The sequence below is a fragment of the Mastomys coucha genome, unplaced genomic scaffold (genome assembly GCF_008632895.1).
Source record: "Mastomys coucha isolate ucsf_1 unplaced genomic scaffold, UCSF_Mcou_1 pScaffold3, whole genome shotgun sequence".
Classification (NCBI taxonomy): domain Eukaryota; kingdom Metazoa; phylum Chordata; class Mammalia; order Rodentia; family Muridae; genus Mastomys; species Mastomys coucha.
This window is the reverse complement of record NW_022196909.1, coordinates 8,576,447-8,587,965: the sequence shown is the minus strand read 5'-3', so window position 1 is coordinate 8,587,965 and position 11,519 is coordinate 8,576,447. Positions and strand designations below refer to the sequence as shown.

Sequence of the window (11,519 nt, the reverse complement as noted above, 5' to 3'; positions counted from 1 at the left end):
CTTCTCATGTACGTTCTGCCTCTCCTGTGCAGTATTTTGGTGTGTAGTATGACCGTGCTTCTCATGTATGTTCTGCCTCTCCTGTGCACTGTGGATACTTGGTAAACAGTGAATTATACAGAGATGGGATCTCCTCTAAAATGAATGACAAATGTGTGGTTACAAAGTGATAAAAACAAAAAACCCAAACAGACAAACAAACCAACAGAACAGTGGTGAGCTGTATGGTGGGTAGAGGTGCCTACCCCAAGCCCAGTGACCTTAGTTATCTCCGGGACTCACAGGGTGAAAGGGCAGATGGGACTGCCAAAAGTTGTCATCTAATTTTTAGTTTAAAAAATTCAAAAGATTGGTTTATTCCATTTCTCTCCAGAATATCTGTCCCAGCCATGGCTCTTTCACTGTTTTTGTTTATTTTGTTTTGTTTTGATGAGGAGACAGGGTGGCACTAAAGCTGCCTTCGAACTCTAGCTGGTAGCTGGTGATGACCTTGAACACTGTCCTCTAGCTGCCTCCCCCTCCTAAGTGCAGAGCAATGGGCCTCTCTATTGGAGCATTTCAAGTTTATCTCCACCTTTGGTAGTCAGGAGCTCTTTAGCGTTTTATTTTCTGGGTGTTTAGTAGCACGTGCCTGTTCCCTGAGGGGAGGCCAGGCTCTGGCCTGTTTCCCTTTCAGCTCTCCCTTGTTTTTCCAGACAGGATCTCTCACTGAACCTGGAGCTCATGGATTGGCTAGACTGTGGTCAGTGAGTTCTAGGGTCAGTTCCTCCCTGGGCTGGGGTTACGGTCTGTACTGTTGGTGGCTGCTGGGGACCCTGACTGAAGGCCTCAAGCTCGGCTGTCTGGAGCCGTCTCCACAGCCCCTCCGTTATTTTCTAAGGACTTTAGGTTAGGATTTGGGGAAAAGATTTAGGAATAATCGGTAATTTATAACATTTTATCGTTCCTTTTTTTTTTTTTTTTTTTTTTTTTTTTCAAGACAGGGTTTCTCTGTGTAGCCCTGGCTGTCCTGGAACTCACTGTGTAGACCAGGCTGGCCTCGAACTTTCAGCCTCCCTCTGCCTCCCTAGCCCTGGGATTAAAGGCGTGCACCACCACTGCCCTGCGCTAACATGCTTCTTTTCTTGTATTTTGTTTATGCCTTTGTGAAAGATTTTCTATGTTTTTCATAAAGACCTTGCATATTGATTACTATCATTACTTAGACTTTTTTTTTTTTTTTTTTTCATTTTCTGAGATAGAATCCCACTTTGTAGTCCCTGGCACTTCCTTCCACTTGATTCCAGAGCCGTACTGAACTGGGTCTGAGAGTATGTCCACACCCGAGTTCCTGAGCCTCCTGGCCTGCCTGACTGCCTGTGTCCCGCCGCCTCCCTTCCTTCCCCTGGCTGAATTCTTTGTCCTTTTGATCTCAATGGAAGTATCGTTCCCTCTCACTGCTTCCTTAACTTCCTGACCTAGGCTGCTATCTTTGGCTCTGTGATCTCACAGCTCGGTCCTTCTCGCTGCACAGCAGTGTTTTGCTAGAGTCTTTGTCCCAGTCTGTGCTTTTCAGAGAGTGCAGTTACAGGAGGCCATTTAGCTCAGCGTGAATGGCATTTGCAGTGTTGTGTGGTGCACAGAGCTTTGTAGACGATGCATTTCTCCAGTTCTTTACTGCTAAATAAATTCTTCTGTCTAATGGGCTTTGGTTTTTGTTCGATTCTTCTACAGACAATTAAGGAGTTCCTTGAGACAGGTTCTTGCAGTTCTGCTTCTACAGCTGAGAGGCTGAGACAACACAAGGTGCTACCATATCCAGCTAAGTCTTTTTTGCTCTTGCAACAGAGTCTTGCTGCCCAGGTTGGTCTCAAAATTGTGGCAATCCCCCTGCCTCAGCCTCTCTAGTGTTGGGATGAGAGATGTGTTCCACATTCTGTGTCTGGGATTAAAGTGCTGGGATTAAAGGCGTGCGCCACCAACACTCAGCTCCCTCAAATTCTTTCAAGTCAGCTATGTGAATGACAAGGGCTTGTAGACTCACACAAGAGGACTCTCTCTCTGACCCTTTGACTTTGTAGACTCACACAAGAGGACTTCTCTCTGACCCTTTGACTCTGGGCACTTAGTTGACAGCACCGCTGCTCTGGCCAGGTGGGAAGAGTTTTGCCAGCATGGTGATGTTAGAGGTCAGAATTCCAGCATGGAGACACAGAGCCAGGTACTGAGTGACCAGGAAGCTTAAGGAGGAGAGCCCGAGAGAGGTTTGCATTAGAGTCTCGGTTGCCTGGCTGTGGCCTGGCCATGACAAACCTGAGCCAGCCTGCTGTCCGTCTAGGTGGCTTTAATGAGGTGCTGGCCCCATGGGCTTCCCACACTTTCCCTCTACATCCTGGCTAGCCTTCTGCTTTCCTGCCTGTCTTAGTCAGGGTTTTACTGCTGTGAACACACACCATGACCAAGGCGACTTTTAGAAGGACAACAGTTAATTGGGGCTGACTTACAGGTTCAGAAGTTCAGTCCATCATCATCATGATGGGAACATGGCAGCATCCAGGCAGGCATGGCGCAGGAGGAGCTGAGAGTTCTACATCTTCATCTGAAGGCTGCTAGTGAAAGACTGGCTTCCAGGCAGCTAGGATGAGGGTCTTAAAGCCCACATCCACAGTGACATACCCACTCTAACAGGGCTGCGCCCACTCCAACAGAGCCACACCTCCTAATCGTGCCACTCCCTGGGCAGAGCATAGACAAACCCTCACACTACTCTTTTGAGTTATTTTAGTGTTTTCCTCCTGTGAGGAGAAACTGCCTCCTCCAGTTTTGTTGTTGTTGTTATTCGTTTGTTTCGAAAAGTCAGATAATAAAAAGAAATGCAGTTTCATGGCTTTAGCAGTGACTGTTAATGCTAGTTTCCCTTCCTTTTACCCATCAGAGTTGCATCGGACATGTTCTTTTTGAAAAAAAATCATTAAAATTCTTTATATCACTGTTGGGGATCGAGCCCAGAGCCTGGTCAGGCAGAGTCTCCTCCCCTTTCTCTTTGAGACAGGATTTCACTCTGTAGCCCAGGCTAGCCTTGAACCCTCAGCCATTCCATTAGGACTGAAGTCTCAGGGAATGAATCAGTAGGTAAAAGAGTTAGCCACACAAGACTGAGCACACGAGTTTGATTCCTGGAAATCTTCTAAAAATCTTATGTGGGGGCATGTGCCTGCAACCCCAGGATACCTGCCTTGCAGTGGGAGGTGAAGCCAGGAGGAAGCAGGCCTGGAACATACAGCACAGCCACAGAACCCAGAGGCTGTGCCCCAGGGAGGTGGGAGCAAGGACTTGACTCATGGAAGTTGTCCTCTGACCTGGTGTGTGATAGGGCACACTCATGCTCACACTCAACACACAGATACCCGCACACACACACATAGACACACCACACATACACACCTAAGTACTGGGATTATATAGACTGATGCCTGGCTTGAAAATAGACAGACTAGTCACAAATTCTGTTAACTATTTCTGGATATGTACCTGTTGTGGAGTGTTCTGGAGTTTAAAAAAAAAAAAGGTTTTCTTTAATTTGGAAATAGACATGTGATAGCTTGCTTATCTTTAGTGTTTTAGGTTATACATTTTTGTTTACTTTCTTCTTATTCTTGGTTTTGATTGGAGAGGGGCAGGGAGATGGGGTCTTATTATGTGCTGTGTAGCCCTGGTTGGTGGCCTAGAGCTCACTGTGTAGACCAGGCTGGCTTTGAACTCACAGAGACCTGCCTGTCTTCTGGTTGTATCTCAGGTTTCCAGATAGCTGTGACTATTAATATTCACTAGCTAAAACCTCAAGATTGGAACAAATTTTCAACATTTCTTAAAAGAAAATTCTTATTTCCTGTTGAATTTTCATTTTTTGTTTATGTTTTTGTTTTAAGGTTTCTTTATTTATGGTGTGGATAGTCTGCCTACATCTGTGTCTGTGCACACCCAATGCATGCTTGCTCCCTGTGGAGGTCAGACAAGAGAACTATATTCCCCAGAGCCGGAGTTACAGATAGCTGTGGGCTGCCATGTGGGAGTTGGGAATTGAACCTGGCTCCTTTGGAAGAGCAGGTGGTGCTTTTAACCACTGAGCCATCTCTCCCTATTTGACTTTTTTGTTTACCATTTTGTCTAAAGATCTATAGAGAGAATGAATCCATCCATATAAAAACCTTTTCACAATCCACAAACCCCGTGAATCCTTTGTTGTTACCAATCCAGCCAGAACAGTTGTACTTCATGACACATGTGTGGATTATGATCGCCTTGGATGGGTCAGCCATGTTTCCTTTCATGTTCTTGAATTGCCATAGCAGTTCAGATATCCTGACTTAAAGACATAAGAGAATGAACTCTTGACCTGGCCTCCTTCTGAAGAGGTCTGACGTCACCGTGAGCATCACTGGGGAGGGAGGTGATCAGAGGCTGTCTGCCAGGGAAATGACAGTTCTATGATTGAGACCCAGAGTGTTCATGGAGTCACATGATGAAGCTCACTGGAGCCTGAGCTCCTTTCCTTAGCATCACACCTCCCTTCACACCCCTGAGACATGCTCTCCATGCCGTGTCCTGACCTGGGAATGTGGACCAGTTACTAAGCTCTTTGTGCATCTGTTTCCTCCATTGTTTTGTTTTCTGAGACAAGGATTAATGCAGTCCAGGTTAGCTTTGAACATGTTATGTAGCTGAGGGTGATCTTGAATTCCTGTTCCTCTTGCTACTAAGTGCTGAGATTATAGCCTGTGCCACCTTGACCCTCCAGCAGTTCCCTTATCTTTGAGTCTGGGATAATATATCTTGTAGAAGTGACTTTTATTTTCCAGATGTAGTTGACATCCTGGAGGCTTACGCTGAATAGCTCACCTTTTCTAGCTCTTTCTGAACTCTGGCTGGCTGGTTCAATTCAGCTCTTCTGGCCCAAACTCCTCTCCAAGCTGCTGATTCAATCTGGCTTCTCTTGGCTTCTCACTGAATTGCATGGCCTCAAATTAACTTTAGCAATCTGTTTTAATCTTCTGGCCCCTTCTGTCTTCACCTGTGTGTAGCTTGTTCTCTCTGCAGTCTGTCTCTGCACAACCTTTTCAGTAAAAACTGCCTTTGAAGCTGGACAGTGGTGGTGCACACCTTTAATCCCAGCACTTGGGAGGCAGAGGCAGGCAGATTGCTGAGTTCGAGGCCAGTCTGGTCTACAAAGTGAGTTCCAGGACAACCAGGGCTATACAGAGAAACCCTGTCTCAAAATAAACAAGAACAAAACCAAAAAAACCAAACCAAAACCAAAACAAAAAAAAAAACTGCCTTTGAACTTCCTGAACTGACCTGCCACTCATGAGCTGCTCTGCTTCTCAACTGACTCTCGATTCCAGAGCTGCTTTTAAATAGCTCTCGTGAGAGTTGGGCATAGCCTATCTCTGACTCACTCTGTCACATCTTTCTCTGATTCACCGCTTTGTCTGTCCCTCAATTAGATGTAACTGTTTGGAAGTAAAGGTGTGTAATAAAGGATTCCAGCCAGAGGGATTAAAGATGTGCGCTAAGGGCATGCCTGCATTCCAGCCAGATCACACAGACCTAGGTCTTTGGATGTGGTCCCTTGCCAGAGCGGCCTCTATAGCATCTACCTGGTGGGATGGTGGTGAAGATCAAATGACGTGGTCTGTGGAAAATACTCACAAAGGTTAGTGGTTGCTGCTGGGCTGCTGCTGTTCTTAAGTACCTGGTCTCTGGAAGTTTACTCAGCCTTCAGTGGTACCTAGTTCTAATCATCTCTCCCTCTGTCTCTGCACACACACGTGCACGTGCATGCACACACACACACTCATGTGCACATACCACACCGACCCACCATGTAATGTAGCTGGGGTGACAGACATGAACCACTCCATCCAGCCCTGACTAAGTTGCATAGCCAGTGGGCTATGGTGTAGAGCAGAATCCTCTAGAAACTTGGTTTGCAGAAAGCACTGACATAAGATACAACATTGAGGTGTTCCAAAGAACAACTTGGACTTTGGGCTTCTAAAATCTTCCATCTTTGTTTGTAGATTAGTGCATGGAACTTCAGAAGGCTTTTTCCCACTGTCCATTTGGAGTACAATAAGACAAATTAATACAAATCAAAATAATATGGTAGCAGCATCACATAATTTGTGTATACTGATGTAGTAACAGATTTAATTTAGTGCAGCTTTGGAGAAGTCTTTTGTATTGCAGTTTATACAGCTGCTCTCCAGGGCTAGGCGGGCCAATCCCAGCCTTGAGCATCTTGCAGCCTGCTGACTGGCTGAGCAAACGCCTCTTCCTCAGTTCACCTTCAATTTCTTTTTTGAAACGAGAAGAATGTACATAGTACTAAGTAATTGTTGAGGAATAAGACAAGCAGTAAGGCGTGCTGAGCTTCGCAAAGCTGGGAGCGACACAGTGTGCTTTGTCTCCAGGCCTTCCTATGCACAACCTTTAGAGGTTAAACATTTTACACACGTAGACAGGGATAGGAAGCCCAAGTTGTTGCTGCTGAGTTTGGTAAGTCCTGGGCCTTGTCAGAGGCCATCCTGTCAAGGCCTGTTATCCTAGGCCGAGAGTGAGTGGGATATGACCAGTGTTTTTATCCAGTAGTAGAGAAGCAGAGGCAGAGGCAGAGGCAGAGGCAGAGGCAGAGGCAGAGGCAGAGAGGCAGAGAGGCAGAGAGGCAGAGGCAGGCGATTTCTCAGTTCACAGCCTCCCTGGTCTACAGAGTTAGTTCCAGGTACATGTGTGGAGGTCAGATCAGAGGACAGCCTGTGAAAATGGGTTCTCTCTCTCCACCTGCTGAGCAGGTTCTAGGGATTAGAAACACATCATCAGGTTTAGTGGTAAGTGCCACTCAGGGAATTTTTAAAGTAAAAAGTTTAATTTGTTTTCATGTATGTGTATGTATATGTGTATGTAATATGTTTTCATGTATGTGTATGCTTGCTTTAGTTTATATGTACCATGTGTGTGTCAGAGGATCTTGGATTTCCTGAGTTACAGATCGCTGAGAGCTGTCTGATGTGGATGCTGGAAACTGACCCTGTGAAAGAGAAGTTACTTCTCTTAACTGCTGAGCTACTTCTGCTCCCTTTAACATTTTAGAAAAATTATGTGTCTATGTGTATAACTGTGTGGGTTGAGTCACTTGAGTGCAGTACCTCGGAGGCCAGAGGAGGGCGTCAGACTTTATTTCTTTCTGGAGATAAAGAGTTACGAGTTGTGATGTATTCACTCTACTTGAGTGCTGGGAACCTGGGAACGGAGCTTTGCTCAGCAATCTTACCACCAGGTCATCTCCCCATCCCCTTCTCATGGAATTCTGAGGCGATCCTTTTTAGGAACTCTTAATAAGAACCAGGGACGAGTCCCGAGTCGTCCACCCACTCAGGAGATGAAGGCAGGAGCATCAGAAGGTCAAAGCTATCCTCAGCTATGTAGGGAGTTCAGCAGCTTACTCAAGACCTTGTCTAAATGAACGAATGAGGTCTAAAAATGTGCATGTTTTTGTTTATAGCCTACACAGTCCAGACCTCCGAGGGTGGACGCCCAACAGCCGCTTCCGAGGCCCACTCGAAAGCTTTGGCCGTTTGCCATGGGCCTCTGGACCACTACGACTTTCTGATCAAATCTCAGGAGCTGAGGGATGATGAACATCAAAGAAGAGTGGTCCAGTGTCTGCAGAAGTTACAGGAGGACCTGAAAGGATACAGCATAGGGAAAGGAGGGCTCTTTTCCAAGGTGAGGTTCTTGCATTTTCTAAAGTAGATTCGGCGCTAGGGGGAGACAGCCCTGAAACCACATGAAGGTTTTCCCCAGGGTGGGCTGGATCTCTGTTCCTTAGCTTTCTCTTACCTTCGCCTACCCAAGCAACTCCATAATTATCAGATCCTGTATCCCTGGCTAAGTGAAGCCTCTATGCGACCCCCTCCATCCCCATCCCGTCCCCACCCCATCGCCACCCATGTCCTGGTCCTCAAGCCTCATCCTGGCAGATGGCAGGGGTGGGGAGGTGGTGTGTGTGTGTGTGTGTGTTAACCACTTCTCCCCGCCTCCTTTGCTTTGCTACACTTCTGTGGGTCAGAAGAAAGGACAAAGTATGGTGAACGGCCTTGCGGGGTGTGGCCGCTAGCACTTGGTTAAGGGGCGCCGTGGGGGGTTGTGAAAGCCCCCACGGCGCCCACTCTCGGGGTGTCCCTTTGTTTGACTGCCTTCTTGTGACTGAGAAAACACCTGCCACCGGCTGAGACCGCCTGGCGCTGCACTCAGCTAGTTTTGGTCCTTTCCATATGCTCTCTCTGGCTCACTCTTCCTGGGTCCACCGAGGCCACAGGGAACATTAAGGGTTTGTCCCACAACCCTGTTGCCTGGAGTCCTCTAGTTACCCTGGGTTTCTTCTTTCCCTCCTCTTCCACCTTTTTCTTAAAAAAGAAAATAAATTAAATGCGCGCAAGTCTTTTGCCTGCATGTGTGTCACTGCACCACATGCCTGTGGAGATCAGAAGAGGGAGTCAGGTTCCCAACAGTCGGGGTTACAGATGCCTGTAAGCAGCTGTGTGGGTGCTGGGAACCGAACCGGGGTCCTCTGTAAGAGTGGCCAGTGCTCTTAATCGCTGAGCCCCTTTCTAATCCCCAGCCTTGACTTCTAAGGGCGCCAAGTAGGCACCAAATTGATTTTGTCCTGTGTCCCATTATATTTCTGAGGACTCAAGCCAGGCTCTCCCAGAGCTCTAACCCACCCTGCTGTGGTAGCTGCCTGTGAAATTCCTCATTCACCCCAGGAGGGAGGGAGCTCTCCTCTTAACTCAACCCTAACCTTCGGATGTTCCTCCTCCAACTCTTCCCGGCCACCAACTTTCTGCCTTGACTACTCTTACCAATTCCCCCTTTGGCTTTTTATTTCTTATTAATCGGTTGGTTAATTAATTAATAGGATCTTGCTGTGTAGACCATGCTGGCTTCAAACTCTTTCTCAGGTTTTTTTCCTTCTGGTGGTACTGGGGGACTAAACTTGGGACTTCGCACATGCTCGATAGGCACTCTAACAGCTGAGTCCGAGGCACACGCCACCCTGGCCAGGGCTGCCTGTTTTTTCTTTTAAAATAATCCACATGTGGATGTGAGCTTCTGGGAGTGGATGGAGCACTGGCCTCCTGTTTTCCTCTGCTTTGAGCTTTAGCTGAAATTCAGCTCAGTAAGAAAACCATGCCTCATCGTCAAAGGAAGTCACTTCAGTAGTAACAGGAGCTGTACACCCGAGTCACTAGTTTTCCCTAACTGATTGGCCACCATTCTCCCACCCAACCGTTCCTTCCTTGTAAGGGCTTTAGGAAAGGAGGCCCCATGTGACACTCAGCATTATTAGTTTATTTAAAACTCTGATGAAAAACCTAAGGTGGCTCAGCGGTTAAGAGCACTGGCTGCTCTTCCAGAGGACCCGGGTTCAATTCCCAAAACCCACATGGCAGCTCACACCTGTAACTACATGAAATAAAAATAAGTAAATCATTAAAAAAAAAAAAGAATATAGTCTTCCTTTGATGCTAGAGAGATGGCTCAGAGGTTAAGAGCACTGACTGCTTTTTCAGAGGTCCTGAGTTCAAATCCCAGCAACCACATAGGATCTGATGCCCTCTTCTGGTGTGTCTGAAGACCACTACAGTGTACTCATATACATAAAATAAATAAATAAATCTTAAATGAGGGGCTGGAGAGATGGCTCAGTGGTTATGAACACTTGTTGCTTTTCTAGAGGTCCCACGTAGGAGCTCACAACCACCTGTAACTCCAGCTTTAAGGGATCCTTTTCTGGCCAGTGGGCACCCTCTTACACATGAAGTGTGTGTGTGTCTGTGTGTGAGTGTCTATGTGTATGTCTGTGAATGTCTGTGTGTCCGTGTGTGTCCGTGTGTCCGTGTGTGTGTGTGTGTGTGTGTGTGTGTGTGTGTGTGTGTGTATCCATGGGTGTCTGTGTGTATGTGTATCTGTGAGTGTCCAGGCAGAAGGTCAAATCTGAACTTTCCTTATCTTCCTCTATTACTTTCCTCCCCACCTTTTTCCTCTCCAAAGTCCCCAGAGTTAAACTCTATGCAACTGGCAAAAATCATGCTCCTCCTAGAGCAGGAAGCAATCATGGTTATTGGCTGTGGGCAAACTGAAGCAGCCCCATCTCCCAAAACTAAAAACATGTTCATGTCATATCACTGGAATTTTAAAGAAACCAAAATTCTCGCTACCGGAGGCATTCGTTTCCTTCTGTTCTGGACTCTGGGTTATCAGAATTGGCAGCAAGCACCTTCACCTACCGACCTATCTTGCCGGCCCTCCACCCTATTTGTGAGACAGTGTTGCTCACTGAATATGGAGCTCTCTGATTGGTTAGATTGGCTAGCCAGCGAGGATCCACATGCTTCTACTACCCCAGTGCTAGAATTAGAGGTATGCACTGCTGTATCTTGCCTTCTATGTGGGTGGTAGGATTCTGAGCTCAGGGTCTCAGGCTTCTGCAAGAAGTACTTCAGCAGCTAAGCCTTGTCCTCCACCTCAGGTCTTAGCACAGGCTGGCCTTGAACTCAGTATGTGTTTGAGGATAACCCTGCGCTTACCTCTGATCCTCTTCTTCCTTTTGTGCCTGGTTATCTATTGTTGGGCATAGAATTCTGATCCTAAGCATGCTAAGCAAGTGCTCTTCTAACTAGGCCACACCCTCTGCTGTAGCATTCCCAATGTAACCCGTGCCTCTCCTGTGCGTCTGGGATGATGTCATTGACCACGAGAGACAGCCATACCCCTGTGCCGCTCATATGGATCTGGGATGATGTCATTCGCTACGAGAGACAACCATACCTGCTTTCAATTGAGCTAGCACTGTGCAGTTTTGATGTGCAGCCTTCAAAATTGAGCAAAATAGACATCTACAAAAAGTTAGCCCGCCTCAGCAATGTCATGATAGGACAAAACCAGCTAAAAAATGGACATCGTGCCATACATGTGGAATTCCCAGCATTCGAAAGGCAGAGGCAGAAGGAACTGTGCCTGTTTTAGACCAGTCTGTCCCATGTAGCAAGTTTTAGACTGCCTGCTATATGAGATGTTGTCTCAACAACAGTTAAACCCAAAACAACAATGGAAAAAAAAACCAAGACAGACAGACTTATCCCTGACTTTTCTCATGATCCATAGAACACAGGTGTTCAGAGATAGCTCGCACTGATCCCACTGTTCCTTTCCCTCATGTTCTACGTGTGTGAAGGTTTGTGGGCACATATATGGAAGATCCAGGTCAATGGTTGTCTTCCTTAATCATTTTCTGGGAGAATGGGGCCTAAAGGTGAGGTGGACTAAAGTCTCATGCAGTAGCCAATTTTATTCAGAGTCTTGGATAATTTATACTCTGAGGGTAAAGTTTACAATCACAGGGACAAGCCAGCCATGCATGGCAAAACCATGTTTTTCTCCTCTCCTCTCCTCTCCTCTCCTCTCCTCTCCTCTCCTCT

At 46.8% G+C, this 11,519-nt stretch overlaps 1 protein-coding gene across 5 annotated transcripts in view; it reads left to right on the top strand.

Annotated features, from left to right (window-relative positions):
• Window positions 1-11,519, top strand: part of Afg1l (AFG1 like ATPase) — a 178,786-nt gene that overhangs the window by 17,874 nt on the left and 149,393 nt on the right. For 4 of the 5 annotated variants that reach the window (XM_031346891.1, XM_031346890.1, XM_031346888.1 and 1 more), the window contains exon 2: window positions 7,541-7,764. Coding sequence is in view for 3 of the 5 variants with exons in the window: in XM_031346890.1 (XP_031202750.1) it covers window positions 7,541-7,764 (224 nt within the window). In the remaining 2 variants the exon portion in view is untranslated. Of the gene's footprint in view, window positions 1-7,540; window positions 7,765-11,519 lie in introns of those variants that run through there. The other variant, XM_031346892.1, reaches the window with a different exon arrangement.